Source organism: Dipodomys merriami, unplaced genomic scaffold (assembly GCF_024711535.1).
Source record: "Dipodomys merriami isolate MVZ:Mamm:240054 unplaced genomic scaffold, mDipMer1.0.p SCAF_10, whole genome shotgun sequence".
NCBI lineage: Eukaryota > Metazoa > Chordata > Mammalia > Rodentia > Heteromyidae > Dipodomys > Dipodomys merriami.
In genome coordinates this window covers 15,011,063-15,033,756 of record NW_027202271.1, presented here as the reverse complement: position 1 = coordinate 15,033,756, position 22,694 = coordinate 15,011,063, and the positions used below count along the sequence as shown (strand labels likewise).

General features: G+C 47.1%; 1 protein-coding gene across 1 annotated transcript; it reads left to right on the top strand.

Moving 5' to 3' along the window:
* The first annotated feature begins 54 nt into the window (after positions 1 to 54).
* Positions 55 to 21,974, top strand: Cela1 (chymotrypsin like elastase 1). Its single transcript, XM_070041314.1, has 9 exons — positions 55 to 208; positions 5,040 to 5,180; positions 5,782 to 5,864; positions 7,937 to 8,037; positions 9,723 to 9,848; positions 11,003 to 11,139; positions 13,545 to 13,690; positions 20,240 to 20,389; positions 21,783 to 21,974. The coding sequence occupies exons 1-9, from the start codon at positions 190 to 192 to the stop codon at positions 21,798 to 21,800; spliced, it is 921 nt and encodes a 306-aa protein (XP_069897415.1). The 5' UTR covers positions 55 to 189; the 3' UTR covers positions 21,801 to 21,974.
* The last annotated feature ends 720 nt before the right edge of the window (positions 21,975 to 22,694 follow it).

Sequence of the window (22,694 nt, the reverse complement as noted above, 5' to 3'; positions counted from 1 at the left end):
CTGAGTTCTGCCTTCCCTGTGTTGTCTCTGAGCTGAAAAGCTTGGTCACAACCATGTCTCTTCTCCCCAAACCTCCTGTGGCTTCACATGGAGCCCCGTGCACTGGAGTCAAGCACCAGGACATGGAAGATGAAGTCCTTCCACCAGAAGTCCCACTCGAAATGAAAACAAGCTGTGACAGGCCAGACGATGTCCAGAAATGTGCTAGGTGAGCTAAGAGTGACAAAAACCATCAAAGGACAAGTCCTGACGTGGGAAGGACTCTAGCACCTCTGGAATGAACAAGAGCCTCTAGGGAACAAAGGCAGAAGCAGGTCTGGAAAACCAAGAGGACAGCGGGGCGAGGGAGCAATAGGTATAAGAGCTAGAAGATGAAGGCCATTGGTTGCGTTTAGTCATTTGTTTTGCTGTTTGGGGTTATTGTTTGTGCTGGCTCTGGGGCTAGCCTGGGTGCTGTCCCTAAACTTTTTCCACTCAGGGTTAGTGCTCTACCACTTGAGCCACATCTCTACCTCTGGCTTGTATGCTAGTTAATTAATTGATTGATTAATTAGTTGGAGTCTGCTATACTTTCTTGCTCAGGCTGGCTTCAAACCCTGATCCTGAGATCTCAGCCTCCTGAGTAACTACACTTACAGGCATGAGCCACTGGCACCTGGCTGTTTTGTTTTTGTTTTGTGTTTTGAGACAGTGTCTTGCTATGTTACTTAGATTGTCCTCAAACTGAAGACCCTCTTGTCTCAGCCTTCCTAGTACTGAGATACAGATATGCACCACCATACCTGCCCAGCACAAGAACTCTGATGCTGTGCTAGGAATGGAAATGAGGGCTTTGTGTATGTGAGGCATTCCACATGTCTAGTTCCAAAGGCCACATTTGGACTTTGGTGGACCCTAGACACTTTGGTCTTCATAGTACTCTTGTTTCATTAAAATAAACTAATAATAGCCGTGCTCTAAGGCACATACCTGTAATCCTAGCCACTGAGGACACTGAGATAGGATGTGGTTCTAAGCCAACCCAGACAGGAAAGTCCTTGAGATGCTTATCTTTAACAAGCAAAAAGCCAGAAGTGGTAGAGTGCTAGACTTAAGCAAAAGAAACACAGGGACAATACCCAGGTTCTGAGTTCAGGCTCTAGGACCAGCACCAAACACACCACAAACACACAACTAACTATAATTTATATGTAATTTATGTAGCCATACAATAGACGACTACATCGTTCTAAAGGTGAATATACAGATTGTAATTTCTTCTAAACTCAAGAGAAAGTAACCCATCTTAATTTATGGGCCCTTTGAAGTATTCTGGGCAGGGCACCGCGCCTGCTGGCGTCGGCCCTATGGAGGAGCAAGTTGGTGCCCAGTGCAGAAGGGATTTGAGTGTCACATGAATAAATCACGCCAGCTGTGAGAAGTCATGACCCCTCACCTTGAGCCCATTGCTGGCATTAAACACCTAGACATCTGTCAGGCAGAAATCTTTGTATTGTGGATAGCAGCACCCAACAACCTCCAGCCCATTCATATGGTTTCCAGCCAAGGCAACCTATTTCAGTACCAACACACCTCCTCCCACCTGTCCTCAAATAACATGGCATCTTCCAGAAGCTAGCAGCTGATAATGACCATGCTTAGGGAGCCTGGGGCATGCAGGACCACATCCTGTCCCCTCCCTCCCCCCCCCCCCCAGTGGGCCCAGGGAAGGGGCAAGGGAAGGAAAGGGCAATGACTACGGTAGTAAGATCGTGGCTCTCACCTGTAATTCTAGCTACCCACAAGTCTGAGATCTGAGGACCATGGGCCTCAGACTATCTTCAATTAACTAGCAAAATGCTTTTCTGGAAGTATGGCTCAAGGGGTAGTAGTACTAATGATCGAAAAGCACAATGAGGATGCAAGACCTTGAGTTTAAGCCAAGGTGCAGCACTAAAAGAAGATAAAAAAGGAAGAAGAGGGGGGCTGGGAAGGTGGCTCAGTGGTAGAGCGCTTGCCTTGCATGCTCAAGGCCCTGGGTTCGATTCCTCAGCACCACGTAAGCAAAAAGAAAAAGCCGGAAGTGGAGCTGTGGCTCAAGTGGTAGAGCGCTAGCCTTGAGCTGAAGAGCTCAGGGACAGCGCCCAGGCCCAGAGTTCAAGGCCCCACGACCGGACCCAAAAAAAAAAAAAAAAAAAAAAAAAAGGAAGAAGAGGAAGAGGAGGAGGAGAAGGGGGAGGAGGAAGAGGAGGGGAACGGGAGGGGGAAGAGGGGGAGGGGGGAGGAGGAGCAGGAGGAGGAGGAGGAGGAGGAGGAGGAGGAGGAGGAGGAAGACAGCAGCAGCTGAGAAACACTAACTAGCTCCTTATCCTTCCTTTTAACTGTAGCTGGCATTGCCCTATCTCGACACCTATACTTTTCCTCCTGATGGTCTCAAAGCTAACCTAGGGCCACCACCTTATAAAACCTGCAGCTAGCCCTATGAAACACTTTTCTGACATCTTGGCACTAAAGTGCTGATCCATCTGACGTCAGTCTCCCATTTGAAGAGTTTGCCCAAACAGCTATCTTAGAAATTATTATTGTTGGTGTTGTTGTTTTCTAGTCCTGGAGCATGAACTCATGGCCTGGGCACTGTCCCTGAGGTTCTTTTGCTCAAGGTTAGCACTCTACTACTTGAGCCACAGCACTACTTCTGGACTTTTCTGTTTATGCGGTACTGAGGAATTGAACTCAGGGCTTCTTGCATGCTAAGCAAGCAATCTACCACCAAGCCACATTCCCAATCCAGATTTATTATTTTTAATTACAAAAGCTATGTGTTGGAGTGGCTCAGTAACAAAGCATCATCCTAGCAAGCATGAGGCTCTGAGTTCAAATCCCAGAACCACTCCCCACTCCTGAAAAAGGAAAGGAATTCATAGTGTCCTTTCCCTACAGAGTTCTTCTCTAGAATAACTGTTGACAGTTTGATATCTAAACACTCCTATATTTTTTTCTATGAGTATACAGATATATAGCACATTCTGTGTAACTGTCTTTTTTTTTTTTGGTCGGTCGTGGGGCTTGAACTCTGGACCTGGGCGCTGTCCCTCAGCTCTTCAGCTCAAGTCGAGCGCTCTACCACTTGAGCTACAGCACCACTTCTGGTTTTCTGGTGGTTTATTGGAGATAGGAGTCTCACGGTCTCTCCTGCACGGGCTGGCTTTGAACCGAGATCCTCAGATCTCAGCCTCCTGAGTAGCTAGGATTACAAGTGTGAGCCACCAGCGCCCGGCGTAACTGTCTTTTCATGTCAATTCATTTAAGTCTGATTCTTGGTGGGGGAGGTAGGTACTAAGATTTGAATTCAGGGCCTCTTGCTAGCAAAGCAGGCACTCTTACCACTCAGGCCATTCCCCCAGCCCCTTTTTTTACTTAGTTAGAGTCTCACGTTTTGCTTAGGCTAGCCTGGACCACGATCCTCCTATTTATCAGGTGGGATGAGATGTGTACTCCATGGAGCCCAGCTTTTATTGGTTCCATAAAGACTTCATGAGCTCCTGGGTCTGGCTCTGCACAGCTTCCAGATCTCAGCCTCCAAGTAGCTAGGATTACAGGCCTGAGTCACTGCACCCAGCCTAAAGTTTTGGTTTTTAAGCAAACACAGATTGAGTTTGTATGGATAAGTCCCTGCCCTAAGACCTTAGGCAGGGTCTCTTTCTCTTCAGAGAAGCAGAGAGGTGAGAGAGAGACCAGTCCAGCTCCACCCTCTTTTCTGAGGTCTGGGCTGTGTCAGGGCTACCCTCCAGCAACCTGAACATCAAAGCAAAACTACTCCAAACAGCTCAAGGGACCTGAAAGGTAAATACTGTGCAGATTCCTTCAAACACCCTTTCCCTGTCTCTCCCAGCCATGCAGGAAGGAAGTCTAGAATCTCAAATCTAAGGGCCACAGAAACCATAGATGAGTCAGGAGATGTGCTTGCTTCGCTGGAGGCTTCTAGGCTTCTCCCTTCCCAAATCAAGCTCTGCATTAAAGCCCACCACAACAGCACATGCCTATAATCCCAGTTTTTGGGAGACTGAGGAGGATGGGGGGCAAGTGGGAGAGGGGGGTGAGACCAGACTGGGTTAACATAAGATGCTGTCTCAGGAAACATGAACAAAAATTTTAAATTAAAAAATAATAGCTTCTAGCCGGGCGCTGGTGGCTCACACCTGTAATCCTAGCTATCAGGAGGCTGAGATCTGACGATCATGGTTTGAAGCCAGCCCAGGCAGGAAAGTCTGGGAGACTCTTCTCTCCAATTAACCACGAGGAAGCCAGACGTTGCCCTGTAGCTCAAGCGGTAGAGCGCTATCCTTGAGCAAAAGTGTTCAGAGGCAGGGCCCAGAACCTGAGTTCAAGCCCCATGACTGAAAGCTCCTACTCTTTGCTTCCACCGCAGCCCTGGTGCCTGCAATGGTTCTGATCATTGTGTGCCCACCCCAAGGTCCTCTTCCCACCCCAAGGCACACTTCCTCTCCCTCCTTTCTCCTCCTGACCAAGCGAGAGCCCTTTACCTCCTGCAGGGCCCAGCCCTTCACCCTCATAGCCCTCAGACTCGCTCCCCATCCTGCCTCACTTTCCCCCTGCTTGGGAGATCTCCTTCCGACTTTGTATTTCAGAGTCTGCCCTGCCCTGTTCTGCATGCTGGGTGCCAGTCTGTCTCCATGTGTACAAAGTTAAAAACCACCAGCCTGCTCCCCTCCTCCTATCCCTCTCCCCTCTCCCGGCATCGGCTGCCTTCACCCCCTAGTATGTAGAGCAGGTCCCCGCCACCGAATGCAGAGGGACAATGAAGGTAGGACAATAAGGGATGCACTCTGAGGGGGGGAATAAAAACAGTTCTAGGCTCTTCATTTGAGTTCTGCAAAAGACTTTTTTGTTTTGGATGCTTTTCAACTAAAGCCAGATGATTAACTGAGCTCCGACCTTGATCTGTCTTTGAACAACAGATAAATGAGTTGACTTGCCTAAGAAATCTTTTTCCTTTGTATTTCCATGGCACCTGTGAGTTTTTCTGCCTTCCCTCACAGCCCTGCCAGCTGGCAGGAAGGCGGTCAGCAAGGCTGCTGATAAGAGGTGGATAAAGAGGGCCTGCTTCCCGGCAGGGGACAGTGGTCTCTTAGCCAGCACCATGCTCCGCATCCTGCTCTTTGCCACCTTGGTCCTTTATGGTAAGTGGATCACTCTGCCTGAGGGCCACGGGAAGGGCGATTGGAGGGAGAGCAGGGAAAGCCTTCCCTACGCCCAGGTGGGATGCTCTGCCTTTCCTCTCTTGGACAGCAAGGCAGCAAGGGAACCAGGGCCCTTGGCGGGCCAGGCAAGGGCCTTCTGGACCTCAGGTCCCCTGAGCCACCAAGCAGAAAGTGGCCCTTGCAGGGGGGAGCCTGGGCTTCCCCTCCGGTGCCTGGACAGGAGGCGATGGTCAGCCAATGCCTGGCCCTGGGGAAAATCTCTGCCAAAACCTAGTGAGAGGGTTCTCTCAAGCCCCAAGCGAGACCTAAGGCAAAAGCTATGGCCTCATGGGCCCTGTGTGGCCCTGGGCTGCTTGATTGTGGAGAGCTGCAGAAGGCACTGGTCTGGCTGCTGATTTCCAAAGGGGCTTGGAGAAGGAGGAGGGGGGTGGGAGGGGGAGGGCGGCCAGGGTTGTCAGGGAAGAGCTGTGAATTTGCAGACAAGGCTAACCCCCCATCAAAGCCACGGCCCCTCCCCGCCCCCACCCCACCCCCGCTGACCCCATGCTTAGTCATCACTCATGTCTCTTCTGCCACAAAGGACACAGCACCCAGGATTTTCCAGAAACCAACGCACGCGTAGTTGGAGGGACTGAGGCCCAAAGGAATTCCTGGCCCTCTCAGGTGGGTGCTCCTTCACAGCCAGGATTTTTCCAGAATGTGGGGGGGGGAGGGTGTGTGTGTGTCAACAGGCCATTCATCAATTGCTAGATTTTTGTGTATGGGTGTGTGCTGGTCATGGGGCTTGAAGTTAGGGTTTGGGTGCTGTCCTTGAGTTTCTTTTTTTTGGGGGGGGTCCGGTAGTGGGGCCTGAACTCTGGGCCTGGGTGCTGTTCCTCAGCTCTTCAGCTCCAGCTGAAGAGCGCCACTTCCGGCTTTTTTCTTTTTGCTTATGTGGTGCTGAGGAATCGAACCCAGGGCCTCAGGCATGCAAGGCAAGCACTCTACCACTGAGCCACCTTCCCAGCCCCCCTTGAGTTTCTTTTGCTCAAGGCTAGCACTCTACCACTTGAGCCACAGCACCATTTTTGGCTTTTTTTTTTTTTTCTGGTGGTTAATTAGAGATTAGAGTCTCCCAGATTTTGCTGCCCAGGCTGTCTTGGAACCATGATCCTCAGATCTCAGCCTCCTGAGTAGCTGGGGTTACAGGGGTGAGCCACTGGCCCCCAGCTCCTGTTGGATTTTAAAGACTGCTGAGAGTAGGTCAGGTGTTGCAGAAGGCTCAGAAGTTTATACACCAAGCATGTTCTCCCAGGTATACATCCTAACCAAACTCCATTTTCTTTTTAGTGGTTGCTGGGACTGTGAACCCAAAGCCTTCTACATGCCAGGCAAACGCTGTGTTACTGAGCGACATGCTCAACTCATCAACTACTTTATACACCCAGGGACACTACGTACAAGAAACTCACAAGACTATGTGCCAGACCCACACAGCCAGCTCCACATAGTTTTTTCCCACAGGTCCTGGGGTTTGAACTCTTGAGAGTATGTTTGCTCCGCTTGCTTGTCTTTCATTCTCCCCACTTGAAACAAGTCTCCAGCCCAGTTTTTTGCTGATTGCTTTGGGAGATGGAATCTCAGACTTTTCTGCTCAGTCTGGCCTCAGACTTCAATCCTCTGGATCTCAACCTCCTAAATAGCTAGGCTTGCAGGTGTGAGCCACTGGCAGTGAGCTCTACATACCTAGAGACACACATGCACTCATTTCTCCGCACGGTGTGTGACCCCACCCCACTTACACCAACCCACATGGCCCAGCATGCTGCTTATTTGGTTAAAGAGTTTCCTTGTTTGTCACAGAGCAGCTGCGCCCTAATTTAAGCAAGTCTAATGTATAAAACTGGCAATGAATTGGTGAACACTTGGACAGAAATACCTGCAACTTAATTACATTCAGTGTATAATAGTTTTGAGGCCCAATTTTTGGGAACAGAGCTATTGGGTAATATAAAAAAAACATGAACCAGTAACACTGAAACAATTGGGCTTTATTTTCTTTTTGTCAGTACTGGGGCTTGAACCCAGGGTCTCCTCACACTCTCACTCGGCTGTTTTGCTCACAGCTAGCACTCTACCACTTGAACCATTCCTCCGGTTCCAACTTCTTTGCTGGTCCACTGGAGATAAAAGTCTCGCAAATTTTTCTGCCCTGGTTGGCTTTGTATATCAATCTTCAGATCCCAGCCTCCTGAGTAGCTGGGATTACAGGCATGCGCTACTGGTGCCCGACTTCCCATGGCATTTCTAAGAATTCCACACATGGGAGATGGTATTTCATAAAAACATCAAAGGGAGGGCTCTGGAGTCTTAAGCCTGTGGGCTTGGCTGAAGGAGAAACGCCTTGGCTACATTTTCTTTTGGAGAGGGAACAGAGGCTCCTGGCCACAACCTGGAGTGAGGCTGTCTGAGGCCCTGTGGGTGCTTTCTCCCCCATGGGAGACACAGCAAACACCCCAAACAATGGAGCAGAGGCAGCTCCATACCTATCCCAGCAATGTGGTAGCCATTACCAACCAGCCCTGAGCAGCTGGCAGAAGAAAAGAAAGCCACCATTTTATGCTATAAGTGACTCAGAACCAGGGGGAATGTGTTGAAGGATGTCAGGAATTTAAGGAGGCTATGTGTTGTGTGTGGAGGGGGTAAAGCCTTTTGGGAAGCACCAACCTGTCCCTCTTTTCTTCCTTCCCATGTAGATTTCCCTCCAGTATTTGTCAGGAGGGCAGTGGCATCACACATGCGGGGGGACCCTCGTCAGACGGAACTGGGTGATGACGGCTGCGCACTGCGTGGACAGGTGAGCGCAGCCTTTCCCCTGGGAGGGGACGGCACACTGGTCTTTGGCTTCTCAGGACAAAGCTTTCAAAGGGTTGGCTGGAGAACCACTGCCCAACCCATTTGTATTTGGGGGCTAAGCCAGGGCGGATAGGTAAGAGAAAAGTACAAGTTTTGCAGTTAGGCAAGCTTGGGTTCAAATCTCCTGAAACTGGAGTTTTAAATCTCAGACCCAAACCCCAGGAATTGTACCTGTCCAGCTCCTCACCCCTAGAGGTCAAATGCAAAGGCAGATTGATTGTGTGGCACAAGAAATGTAGTGTATGGGAAGACAGCACTCTAGACATCTTTGGAATATAGACATGAGGGAGACAGGGGCAAGGGGAGATGTAGAGTTAAATGGATTCAGTCACAGATATGTTCAGGGTGGCCCAATGTAGTAGAGCACTCCATTGTCTACAGATTGGTCGAATAGGGCCTTCGTATAAGAGAGTCCTTGATGCCTGGCAAATGGTTTGGCCTCCTGTTTGCTCCTACTTGGCTTCCAAGATGCCTGTAAAGGGACTACAAGAGAGAATGGCTCAGGAAAAAGAACATAGATACAAAATGGCGGAGGCTGGGATGCTTAGCTAGTATCCTGCTTGCAGCTCGTTTGTGAGGCCAAGCAAGGATTCCACGCTCCTCAACAAAAGCCGCATTTAAGCCCCCGTTGCAGTTCCACCATCTTCCAGCTCTGTAACCTTGGTACATTTCCTTAGCTTCTCTACTCTACCAGTCTCTTATCTCTACATACCAACTTGATAGAGTTGTTGTGAGGACTGAGTAAATATTTAAACAGTCAATACAGGACTGCTAACTAGATTTTTTTTTTCACATTTGTAATAAGCAGTTCTCAAATCTGAGCATGACTCAGGAGAACATGAAAGGCATGGATCCGCCCAGCGGTGTTTCTGATTGGGAAGGTCCCAGGTGATGATTTCATTTCTAGCAAGTTTTCAGGTGATCTATGCTAACGATGTTGGCCTTGGGGCCACACTTCAAGAAGCACTTGTCTAAGCTGGGTATCCATGGCTTGTGCCTATAATCCTAACTACTCTCAGGAGGCTGAGATCTGAGGATCACAGTTTGAAACCAGCCTAGGCAAGAATGTCCAGGAGACTCTTATCTCCAATTAATGACCAAAAAAAAAAACAAAAACAAAAAACCAGAAGTGGAGCTGTAAAGACCTGAGTTCAAGTCCCAGTATTGGGCATGATGGCAGATACTTATAATCCCAGCATTCGAGGCTAAAACAGGAGGACATGGAATTTGAGCCAGCCCGGGCTACATCATGAAATCCCGGGTCAAAAACAAAACAAACATTTTTTTTTTCCAGATGATTAGCCTAGAAGTTTCTATTTCCCTGAAAGTCCCTCTGTAGTTGAGTGCCATTATTCGTGCCCATCTTCCCCCCCACCCCTCCCGCCGCCCCCCTCCCCGATTCTGAGACATTCAGCCTTGTAGTGTTAGCTTCATAAACTGTGGAACAACACGTTAGTAAATTAAGGAATGAGAGCATTTGTTTCCTTCTTATCTGCAAGGGTCTTTCTTCCTCCTCCGCCCAAGCAAGATGAGTTCCAGTCCTAAAGATAAGACATCAAATGGCTTTTCTCCAAGGGGAAAGGGAGCTCCTGAGACCCTCCTCTGAGCTCTTTTCCCTCCCTGCAGAGCCCTGACCTTCCGAGTGGTTGTGGGAGACCACAACCTGAATCAGAACGACGGTACCGAGCAGTACTTAAGTGTGCAGAAGATCGTGGTGCATGAAAAGTGGAACAGCAACAACGTGGCTGCCGGGTAGGGACTGGGCCGGGCTGGTCCTGGGCTGGGAGGGCAATGGCTGCCTGGCCCAGTAGGCTGAGTCTTGGCTTCCTTCACATGTGTTCCCAGAGGGCTGGAGATTGCACTGTCTGACACTTGGTGTGTGAGCCTGAGCAAGGGCACTGGCTCATGCAGGGAGCCACAGAAGGAGAATGTCTGAAGATGTTTGGGATTTGTTTGAGGGGAACAGGTGTGCATCACGGAAGCCTCTTTGTAGTTTGGGGATAGGGGTGTCTTGTGTTCTTTTGTTTTGTGCTGTTGTGTCGGTCCTGGGGCTTGTACTCAGAGCCTAGGCACTGTCCCTGAGCTTTTTCACTTAAGATTAGCACTGTACTACTTGAGCCACAAATCCACTTCAGTCTTTTTAATAGTTAATTGGAGAGAAGAATCTCACAGTTTCCCGCCCCAGTTGGCTTCAAACCGTGATCTTCAGATCTCAGCCTCCTGAATAGATAGTATCTCAGGGGTGAACCACTGGTGTCAAGCTTAATAATATTTCTTATTTGCTTTATGGAACAAATCCCATCAGAAAAAGGAAATCTATTTTATTTATTTTTGTTTTTCTTGTTGTTGGAGATCAGACTCAGGATCTCACACATATTAAAGCAAATGTTCTTGCACTAAGCTATACCCCAAAACTATTCTTAAAGTGAATCTTACACACAAGCACTGTAGGGCTGGGAATGGGGCTTCGTGGTAGACTGCTTGACTAGCATGCATGAAGCCCTGGGTTCGATTCCTCAGTCCCACATAAACAGAAAAGACCAGAAGTGGTTTTGTGGCTCAGGTGGTAGAGTGCTAGCCTTGAGCAACAGAAACTCAGGGACAGTAACCAGGCCCTGAGTTCAAGTCTCAAGACAAACAAACACAGAAGCACTGTAAAGCTGGGTGTCAGGGGCTCAGACCCATAATTTCAGCTACTTGGGAGGATTGCAGAGCACAACTATGCTGCAATACCAATATTCAACCAAGAGATGCCGCTGTTAAACATATAATGTCCTATGGTTGAATTTGGCAAGTTGGCCCCCTCCGTTAAAGTGGTTTGTTTGCAACTCTGTGAGGGCACAAAGGACTATGCACACACGTGCTGATCTGATACCACAAGTGAGCTGTCTCTTTTCCTCCCGCAGCTATGACATCGCCCTGCTACGACTGGCCCAGAGTGTAACACTCAATAGCTACGTCCAACTGGGTGTTCTGCCCCAGGAAGGAACTGTCCTGCCTAACAACACTCCCTGCTACATTACAGGCTGGGGCAGGACCAGGAGTAAGTCTTGTATATTTCACACCATCCACCATTGGAATCTTGACTAAGTATCTGACTTTTAGGGCATATTTTTCTATGATCCTAAGTATTTATAGCCAGATACCAACAACCTAAGGAACCACAGATAAAATAAACTGACAACCAAGCTAAGAATAAGCTGTGAAATAGTCAAGTCAGAAATTCATAGACTCTTAGTACTAAAATATAGTTAAATAAATAGCTGGTCACTGGTGGCTCACACTTGTAATCCTATTCAGGGGGCTGAGATCTGAGGATTGCAGTTCAAAACCAGTCCAGGCAGCAAAGTCCTTGAGACTCTTATCTCCAATTAACCACCAGAAAACTGGAAGTGGAGCTGTGGCTAACAGTGGTAGAGTGCTAACCTTGAATCGGAATGCTCAGGACAGCACCCAGGCCTCAAGCTCAAGTCCCACAACCAACAAAAATAAATAGACAGACAGACAGATAGAACCTTAACACCTTGATGCTGGTGGATCACACCTGTATTCCCAGCTACTCAGAAGGCTGAGACCTGGAGGAAAATGGTACAAAAACAACTCAAGCAGAAAAGTCTGAGAAATAATCAGCAAACAGCTGGACTAGAGATATTGCTCAAGTGCCAAAGCACTAGCAAAGTAAGTGAGCCAAGCAAGTGGGAGGCCCTGAGTTCAAACCTCTGTACTGACCAAAAAAAAAAAAAAAAAAAGGAAGGAAGGAAGGAAGGAAGGAAGGAAGGAAGGAAGGAAGGAAAGAGGGATTCCAACTACTCTATAGGCTATGCAGGAGAACTCTGAGTTTTAGGACAGCCAGGGCAATATAGCCAAACCCTGTCTTAAGAAAAAGGAATGAGGGCTGGGAAGGTGGCTCAGTGGTAGAGCGCTTGCCTTGCATGCATGAGGCCCTTGGTTCGATTCCTCAGCACCACATAAGCAAAAAGAAAAAAGCCAGAAGTGGCGCTGTGGCTCAAGTGGTAGAGCATTATTAGCCTTGAGCTGAAGAGCTGAGGAACAGCGCCCAGGCCCAGAGTTCAGGCCCCACAACCGGACCCAAAAAAAAAAAAAAAAAAGAAAAAGAAAAAAGAAAAGAAAAGAAAAAGGAATAAAGCTGGGTGCTGGTGGCTCATGCCTATAATCCTAGCTACTCAGGAGGCTGAGATCTGAGGATCATGATTCAAAGCCAGACTAAGCAGGAAAGTCCAGGAGACCCTTATCTCCAATAAACCATCAGAAAACCAGAAGTGGCGCTGTGGCTCAAGTGGTAGAGCACTTGCCTTGTAAGAGCTCAGGGACAACACCTAGGCCTAGAGTTCAAGCCCCATGACCAACAAAAATAAAATAAAAGGAATAAAGGAAAGAAGGGAGGGAAGGAGGCAAAAGGTAGAAAGGGAAGATGAAAACAGAAATGCACAAGCCAATTCTGCTTTGTGAAACTTAAATAAGTTATAAGCCAAATAAGTTATCAACAAGTCATGTACAGGCTCATACCTGTAATCCTAGCTACTCAAGATGCTGAGATCTAAGGGTCACAGTTCAAAACTAGCTTGGGCAGGAAAGTCTGTGATACTCTTTTTTTTTTTTTTTTAAAATTGTGAAAATACCGTTCAGAGGGGTTACAATTACATGAGCAAGGTAATGAGTACATTTCTTATCAAGCATTGTTGCCTCCTCCTTTGTTTCCCCTTCCCATCCCTTCCCATCTCCACTCCCCACCCCCAGTCTGTGATATTCTTATCTCCAAATAACCACCAAATAGCTGGATGTAAAGCTATGGGGCAAGTGGTAGAGCACCAGCCTTGAGAGAAAAAGCTAAAGGACATTACCCAAGCCCTGAGTTCAAGCCCCAGTATCGACGCCAATATATATATATATATATATATAGTTGTTGTTGTTGTTGTTGTTGGCCAGGGGGCTTGAACTCTGGGCTTGGGTGCTGTCCCTGAACAATTCAGCTCAAAGCGAGCACTCTACCACTTAAGCCACAGCGCCACTTCCAGTTTTCTGGTGGTTAATTGGAGATAAGAGTCTCATGGACTTTCCTGCCCGGGCTGGCTTTGAACCACGATCCTCAGATCTCAGCCTCCTGAGTAGCTAGGATCACAGGTGTGAGCCACCCGGCCGGCGCCTGACTTTAAATAAACTCTAATTACTTGACTAAGTTATCCATGAATGAATAAAGCAGGAGTAGAGTTAGTGAAACAGTAAGCAAGGATGACTTCCTGAAGGAAGAGGCCTGTGACTGCCATAGATAGAAGATCAAGAAGGACCTATGACATATAGCAAGCAGAAGGAAGGAGCTTGTCCCGAGTTCAGGTTTTACCAGCACCTGGGAAAGCTTGATAGGGAGTGGAGGATATTTTTTCCCCTAGAGCATCTGGGGTTGATCTCCAGTGTGTGTGTTCTGTTCAGCCAATGGGCAGCTGGCTCAGACTCTGCAGCAGGCTTACCTGCCCAGCGTGGACTACTCCATCTGCTCCAGCTCTTCCTACTGGGGCTCCACAGTGAAGAGGAGTATGGTGTGTGCCGGTGGGGATGGCGTTCGCTCTGGATGCCAGGTAAGTACAAGCACAAGTCCCTCTCCCATCCTCCACTTCGCCCATATCCACTGCTCAGCCCACATCTCACACCTACTCTTTTTATTAGTATTTAATTTTTTATTATTATAAAGGTGATCTACAAAGGGGTTACAGTTACATAAGTCAGGTAAAGATATATTCCTTTTTGGACAATGTCACCCCTTCCACACCTACCCTGGTGTGTGTGTGTGTGTGTGTGTGTGTGTGTGTGTGTGTGTGTGTGTGTGCCAGTCCTGGGGCTTGGACTCAGCAAGCACTGTCCCTGAGCTATTTTTTTGCTCAAGATTAGCATTCTACACTTGAGCCACAGCTGTGTGTGTGGTTAACTGGAGATAAGAGTCATGGGCTTTTCCTTCTCTGGCTGGCTTCAAACTATGATCCTCTTTATTGCCTGTCCAGGTGTGGGCATATCCTGCCCATGTTGTTAGACTTCTTATCAGAGTAAGAATGACAGCACGGGCTGTAGTTTTCCATTGAGAAGGGGAGCTTGTGAACTTGTCTACCTGAGCTGACATTGAACTGCAATCCTCCCAAGTAGCTAGGATCCCAGGCATGGATTACAGCTAGGATCACCAGTGCCTAGGTTATTTACATCTTTTATGGCAGGCCTAGAAGAGGGGTTGTACTTAATGTGTGTAAGGTACCTCCCAGTCCCAGAAATCCCAGCTTTCCTTGGACTTCTCCCAGGAGGGCCCATTTCATCCAGTCATGACAGCAGTGGGTGCAGGTGAGTTTAATAGGGGAAAGCATATAAAATAATTTTGTAATGATTTTTATATAACACAATTCTCTATTTTAACAAGGTGAGTAAGCAGTAAACCATACTACAGAAATGCTCACTGGGCACTGGTGGCTCACATCTGTAATCCTAGTTACTCAGGAGACTGAGATCTGAGGATCATGGTTCAAAGCCAGCTCAGGCAGAAAAATGTCCTTGAGGCTCTTATCTCCAATTAATCACCAAAAAGCTGAAAGTGGAGCTGTGGCTCAAGTGGTAGCCTTGAGCACAAAAGCTCAGAGACAGCACCCAGGTCCTGGATTCAAGCCCCAGGACCAGCTCAAAAATAAAAAATTAAAAAATGCTAATTGTGTATCTACTACATGCCAAGTACTACTAACTCTAGGGATAAAGGGGAATGAAGTTTTTTTTTGGGGGGGGGTCTGGTCATGGGGCCTGAACTCTGGGCCTGGGCACTGTCCCTCAGCTCTTCAGCTCAAGGCTAGCTCTTCAGCTCAAGGCTCTACCACTTGAGCCACAGTGCCACTTCCGGCTTTTTTCTTTTTGCTTATGTGGTGCTGAGGAATCGAACTCAGGGCCTCAGGCATGCAAGACAAGCACTCTACCACTGAGCCACCTTCCCAGCCCGATAAAGGGGAATGAAACAACATCAAGGGAGAAGTAGAGGCACAGACAGGCAGTAGGGTATTATAATACAATCCAGGTAAGTGCTTATAATGGAGAGACACACATACACATATATAGTGGGATAGGAGCCCAAGGACAGTTACTTCTGTGGGTTAGAATCAGAAAGATGGGAATGTAGCCAGGTACTGGGGACTCATGCCTTTAATCCTAGCTACTCAGAAGGCTGAGATCTTAAGGATCAAGGTTCAAAGCCAGCCCAAGAAGGAAAGTCTGTGAGATTCTTACCTTCAATTAACCACCAAAAAGCCAAAGTAGAGCTGTGGCTCAAATACTAGAGCCTTGAGCAAAAAAGCCAAATCAGAGCACAAGGCCCTGAGTTTAAGCCCCCACCCCCCCAAAAAAAATATAAAAGACTAGAATTTGCAGTGAATACTGAAGGTTAAGGTTAAATAGAAATAAGCAAGTGAAATAAAAGGGGGAAAGATGTTTAAAGGAAGGGAACACTATGAATAAAGTCATTGGGCCAAGAACATTGTAGAATATGTAGAGAATTACTGAGCATTCTCTTCCGGCAAGGGCACAGCGGAAGTTGGAGGCCCCCATGCCAATCCAGCCTGCTGCTTGTTTTTGGAACGACCCACAAGCTGAGAATGACTATTAGATTTTGAAATGGTTAGGGAAAATAATAGTATTTCAATTACGGAGCATAATGGTACATGCCTGTAGTCCCAGCACTGGGGAGGCTGAGGCAAGAGGATTGTGAATTTGAGACCAGCCAGGGCTATCTAGTGAGATTAGTAGCTCAGAAAAAAATCATTACATGTGAAAAATATATGAATTGGCAATATTCATAAATAACATTTTATTGGAACATGGATATAGTTATTTGTTTACATATTAATTTATGACTGTTTTTGTATGACAACACAGAGAATATGGCCTGCCAAGGCTAAGATATTTACTGTCTGGCCCCTTACAGAAAAAGCTTGTTGACCCCTGGGCTAGAACATAAATAATTACAAATGTCAAGAGATGAGACTAAAGAGGCCAGCAGGGGCCACATGACCTTTATCTCACGGGCAATGGAGCCACTGAAGTCTCCGACCCAGAAGAGTATGATCAGCCTGGCCTTGAGAAGAGCGTGCTGACAAAGATGTAGGCCTGTTGTATGAGAAGGGCCAGAGACACTGGTGAGAGTTTGTGTGGCGAGCTAGAAGGAAATGTAAGGCCTGAATTCAAGCAGTGGTGGTAGAAACAGAGAGCAAGAGGGAAGGACGTGGCTCTGGGATGATTTCCAGGCATCTAGTTTAAGTGATAAGGGATTGGGAGTTATGGCTTCGAATGAGACATGATTTATAGCATTTACATCAGATATAACTAACCAGTAAGAAGTTAGATACTAAGAAGAAAGCATGAGAGAGAGAGAGAGAGAGGAGAGAGAGAGAGAGAGAGAGAGAGAGAGAGAGAGGAAAAAGAAGAGGGGGGGCATTACTTGGAGCCAGTCACTAATAGCCTTAATCTTCTGGAGGCTAAAATCCAGAGGACTGAGATTTGAGGCCAGCCCAGTTAGAAAAGTCACTGAAACTCCATCTCCTAAATAACCTGAAGGCTGAAAACATGGCTCAAGAGGTAGAGTGCCAAAAAAAAGAAAAGAAAAGAAAAGAAAAGAGGTAGAGTGCCAGTGGAACAAGCATGTGGCCCCAAGTTTAAACCTAAGTACTGCCAGAAAGAAAGGAAGAAAAGGGCCGGGCGCCGGTGGCTCACGCCTGTAATCCTAGCTACTCAGGAGGCTGAGATCTGAGGATCAGGGTTCAAAACCAGCCGGGGCAGGAAAGCCTGTGAGACTCTTATCTCTGATAAAGCACTAGAAAACCAGAAGTGGCGCTGTGGCTCAAGTGGTAGAGTGCTCGCCTTGAATGGAAGAGCTGAGGGACAGCGCCCAAGTCCTGAGTTCAAGCCCCACGACCGACCAAAAAAAAAAAAAAAAAGGAAGGAAGGAAGAAAAGGAAAGGGAGGAAAGGAAGGGAGGGAGGGAGGAAGGAAGGAAGGAAGGAAGGAAGGAAGAAGCGAGCTTTGGGGGGAAAGCTGGGTTAGAGACTCCCTTGGGAGCAAATGTGACTTGCCTTCCTGCTCTTGATGGGTGTTCCACAGTACACAGTGCAGCCAGAAGCCCCCATGGCAAGAACCAAAAGTGGCAACTCTGGCAACAGGTTGACTGCTGTTTGTTATGGCAAAAGCAGTGTCTGTGGAGTGAAGCCAGTTGATTATGGTGTTTAGCTGTTAACTAAAAGTTTGTAGGTTTGAATCCTATCGATCTAGAGAACAGAAGCCTGACTGGTGGGTAAGGGAGGAAGAGGCAGAGAAACATAGCAGGAGATGTAGATGACTTTTCCAAGAATCTTGGCTGAAGGAGAAGAACGGAGAAAGGTTGCTTCGGAGACAGCAAGTTATGAGCAGGGTGGATGTGACAAAAGGGAAGAAAATAGAGTACATGAATAGGCAGGAAGTCAGAGAAGGGAGACTGGATGGCACAGATTTCAGACGAGCTGGAAGAGACAGGACCAAGGGCACAGGGGGAGCTGGCTTTGAGCAGGAGGGACAATCACCAGTGTCCATGAAGTGTGGAGGCCTTCGTGGGTGGGGTGGCTGAGATTTGCAAGAGCTCTGTAATATCGTTTCTGGTTATTCATGAACTAGGAAGAGTCAACTTGACCGCAGGAAATGTATGTGCAAAGGTTACATGTGTCTGGAATAATGAAGGAGAATGGAAGGATTGTCCCCTAAAATACTGAGATTGGAGACAAGGATTAAGGGGAAGGATTCTTGCAGGACTGAATGACTCCATGACTGCTGCACAAACATAGCAATAGAACAGAATTACAGATCCAAGATTGGTATGGAAGAGAAGTTGTTTGCAGGAGGCTGGTAGGCAGCCTGAAAATAGTAGAGTGAAAGGATTAAAGGGATTTTTGTGAACACCCTCAAATGTATGCACTTGGAAGTGATCCACTCATCCTGGTTGTTTTGTTTTGGCTGGTGGGGGGAGGGAGAGTAATGACTCTTCTTAGTTAAAATGGGAACATTCAGGCATGGTAGAACACATCTGTAATCCCAGCTACTCAGATGGCAGAGGGTAAATTTATCAAGATCCTACTTCAAAAACACAATAAAAACCAAAAAGAAGCTGGGTGCTGGTGGCTCACACCTGTAATCCTAGCTACTAGGAGGCTGAGATTTGAGGATTGTGGTTCAAAGTCACACTAGGTGGGAAAGTCTGCGAAACTCTTAGTTCCAATTAATCACAGAACAAGGCAGAAGTGGTGCTTTAGCTCAAGTGGTAGAGTGCTAACCTTGAGCACCAAGAGGTTCAGAGACAGTGCCCAGGCCCTGAGTTCAAGCCCCACAATTGGCCAAAACAATTTTTTTTTCAATTTGTATTAAAGTCATACCTATTAACAGGCTGAAGTTGGCAGATTCAATTATGAGGTTCAATAGTGGAATATTGTTTTGACTCTGCTGCTTCTCCCTGCCACCCCCCAGTCAGTGAGTAACATTTCTAATTCTTTCCTTTCCTTTCCTTTTCTTTTCTTTTCTTTTCTTTTCTTTGTCGGTTGTGGGGCTTGAACTCAAGGCCTGGACACTGTCCCTGACTTTTTTTTTTTTTAGATTAAGCCTTGTGTTCTACACCTTGAGCCACAGCTCAAGTTTTTAGGTGGGTAATTGGAGATAGGAGTCTCACGGCTTTTCTTGCCCAGGCTGGTGTCAAACTGTGATCCTCAGATCTCAGCCTAGTGAGTAGCTAGTATTATAGCAACCTGGTCCATTTCTAATTCTTTTCAGCTAATTTCTGCCTGCCCCCTCTCCCCCGCACTAAGGCTGAGCCTATAACCACTGCCCACTAGCACACTTCTCCCATTACTCTGGCTGGCTGACTATGTACTCTTATGTCGACCCCTCTAGATCTAATTAGAGCCATTGGCCTCAATGCTAGGGATAAAGGAATTATTAGAATTCTCTACTTTCCCATCCCAGGTCCAGTTCAAGTCAGTAAGATCTTATTTTAAATTTAAGATGTTCAAAGTTCTATGTTTAGCCAGATGTAACAATACACACCTGTAACCCCAGCACTCATGAGACTAGTGGGCTACATAGTAAGACCCTGTCTCCATGCTTTTTAATGTTCTTAATTTTATGTTGCAATGCTGTCCTAAGTCAGTGGTAGGAGTGCGTGATTAAGATGCATGAGACCCTGGTTCAAACCTCAGCACCACAAAAACAAACAGACCACAACAACTTTTAAAAACAAACAAAAACAGGTTCTAGCTGGGCGCTGGTGGCTCACACCTGTAATCCTAGCTACTCAGGAGGCTGAGATCTGAGGATCATGGTTCAAAGCCAGCCTGGGCAGGAAAGTCCACATGAAACTCTTTATCTCCAATAAACCACTAGAAAACTGGAAGTGGTGCTGTGGCTGAACGGTAGAGCGCTCGCCTTGAGCTGAAGAGTGCAGGGACAGCGCCCAAGCCCAGAGTTCAAGCCCCATGACCAACCAAAAAAAAGAAGAAATAAAAAACAAAACCCAGGTTCTATGCTAGTATTATGGGGAGAAAAGATCAGTAAGGCATAGTTCCTGGCTCAAGATGCTCACGGATATGTGTAGGAGGCAGAAACAAATTTCGAAACCAAAATAAAAGGCAGAACATGACATAGCTACAACAGAGAGGAAGGAGGTTAGCCGTGGTTTAGAAAGGAAGAAGAGCTTTGTTTTGACCGTGATGATATGAAGAAAGTGGGGAGGGAGAGAGAGAGAGAGAGAGAGAGAGAGAGAGAGTATGTGAGCACGTGCACATGCATGTGCATATACCAATCAGGGCCTGATGTCTCTTAGTTTCTTTTGCTCAAGGCTAGTATTCTACCACTTGAGCAATAACACTCCACTTCTGGCTTTTTGGTGGTCTGTTGGAGATAATAGTCTCATGGTCTTTCCCATCTGGTTAGGTCTCAGACTGTGATCCTCAGAGCTCAGCCTCCCAAGTAGCTAGGATTACAGGCGTGAGCCACTGATGCCCATCTTGAAGGCGGAGATTTGAATTAGAGCCTAGAGAATTTCACCACAGCGATGGGTAGGCTGGAGTTTGAGGACTGTGCTTCTCTCCCTGCAGGGTGACTCTGGAGGCCCCCTGCACTGCTTGGTGAACGGCCAGTATTCTGTCCACGGAGTAACCAGCTTTGTGTCCAGCCTGGGCTGCAATGTCTCCAGGAAGCCGACAGTGTTCACCCGGGTTTCTGCTTACATCTCTTGGTTGAATAATGTGAGTCCCCTTAAATGATAGGGTACAATGGGGTCCCCTGAAGATCTCCACACTGGCTAGGGATGCCATTGTCTTCCTTCTCCGTTCATGTGTTTACTCTTTCCCCTCCCTACATAGTGAATGTTCATTTGGTGACATTGCCATCTTGATTTAACATGGCCTCACTGCTCCCCCAAGTACCAGCAGAAGATCTGAAGCAGGCAGTGCTGTCCTAAGTCACAGCTAAGGGGGAAAGCTTCAGAAAGGCCTAGCAGTTCCTTTCCCTCTAAGAGCACTGTGAGAATTTGCTATGTATGTGTGTGTGTTTGCACATGTACCAGCACTGGAGCTTGAACTCAGGGCCTAGGCGCTGTCCCTGAGCTTTTTTGCTCAAGGTGAGTGCTCTAGCACTTGAGTCACAGCTTCATTTCAGCTTTTTTCTGGTTGTTAGAGACAAGAGTCTTGTCAACTTTCCTGCCCAGGCTAGCTTCAAACTATGATTCTTGGATCTCCACCTCCTAAGTAGCTAGGATTATAGGTATGAGTCACTGGTGCCCTGCTGCTTTAACTTTTAAAAGAAGTTTGACCATAGTCAAACTTTAAATAGTGTTTGAGAGTTAAACTCTGCCTAGAGTGACTTAGTAGCATCGGCCCACAACCCATGGCACTGTGCCTGCCAACCTCCACACACATCCTGGAGACTGGCTATGTGCATCTGGGCTCATGGTCATTTCAAGGTTTGTCCTTGCCTCTAGGACCTGGGTATGTGCTTATAATACTGAGGTGTCCTGACACATCTCAAATCTACTGTCTGCTCTCCTTCCGGTAAACCGAGTACATAGCCACATCTAACTGGAAGCTTTAAGGAAGATTAAAGTAGTGGTCAGGGGTTGGAGCTGTGGCTCAATTGATAAGAGCAACAGCTAATGAGCAAAGCATCTGGTACTAAGTTCGAATTCCAGATCCAGAAAAGAAAAAAAAAAAGAATGAAAAACAGTGATAGACAGAAGCATAATTCAAGTGGTAGGGTATTTACCTAAATAGGAAGCCCTCAGTTCAACCCCTAGTCAGAAAGGAGGGAGAGGAGGAAGGGCTTTTTTAAAAATTCAAATCAAAACAAAAACCTACAAGCTGTGAGCTGGTGGCTCACATCTGTAATCCTAGCTTTGCAGGCAACTGAGATCTGAGAATCAAGGTTCAAAACCAGCCCAGGCAGGAAAGACCATGAGATGCCTATCTCCAATTAACTAGCAAAAACCCAGAAGTGGAGGTGTGGCTTAAGTGGAAGAGTAACAGCCTTGAGTGGAAAAAGCCAAGCAAGAGAATTAGGCCTTGCATTCAAGTCCCAATCACCCCCCCCCCCCCCCGCACATACACAGTTACTAACTATAGATATAATTGTCTTTTCCTTTAGGTCATTGCATCCAACTGAACATTCTCCTGAGTCTCATGGCCTTTCGGAGATGGTTCTTAGATCTGCAATAGGACTTGAGGTCAACCAGTAAGAGCACGGTGGTAGAGCTCAATGCCCAGCACTCAGAGAATAAAAAGAAAAAAAAAATTCAGAGACACTATTGGGCCAGATACAGAAAAGTAAATAAAACGAAATATATATTCTTACCAACCCTGTTTCTGCTTGTACCCAAGCCCTCTAGAGAGGCAAAGCAGCTCTGGGCCTACACTGGACCTACCATTTCTGTGGGCTGCTGCTTCTCCTTGCTGCTCTCCATATCAGTCCACAAACTAAGCCTAGTGGGAGCTGTTGTACATCACTATTTGGGATTATTCTAGGATCTACTTATGCATTAATCTTTTCCTCTGTCCCCTTCTCCTGTCATATTTGCTTTATCACTGGTACAAAGTTCTTTAAAAGCTTCCCAAAGCCAAAGAGACAGTGCCCAGGCCCAGAGTTCAGGCCCCACGACTGGACCCAAAAAAAAAAAAGCTTTCCAAAGCCAGTACCAGTAGCTCACATGTGTAATCTTGGCTATTCAGGAGGCTGTAGCTCTGAGGGTTGTAGTTCCAAGTCAGCCTGGGCAGGAAAGTCCATGAAAGTCCATGAGACTTTCAACCACCAAAAAAATCTAAAAGTGGAGCTGTGTCTCAAGTGGTAGAGCACTAGCCTTGAGCACAAAAGCTCAAGGCCAAGGCCTAGGCCCTGAGTTCAAGCCCCAGGAATGGCATCAAAAAACCAAAACAACAACAACAACAACTTTTCAAGTGACTATAAGTGCCCTAACTCTCCAACGTAGACCAGGGGCTGCCACTTCTTGTTTCCTCCCCTTTTAGTGCCTACAACTGGTACTCAGTCCAAACTCCTAGGAAC

What these genes read in the sequence shown, in the direction of transcription:
- Cela1 (XM_070041314.1), top strand. An exon ending in GCTGCGCACTGCGTGGACAG is followed by an intron (nt 8,038 to 9,722) that starts GTGAGCGCAGCC and finishes CCCTCCCTGCAG; the next exon opens with AGCCCTGACCTTCCGAGTGG. An exon ending in AGGCTGGGGCAGGACCAGGA is followed by an intron (nt 11,140 to 13,544) that starts GTAAGTCTTGTA and finishes TGTTCTGTTCAG; the next exon opens with CCAATGGGCAGCTGGCTCAG.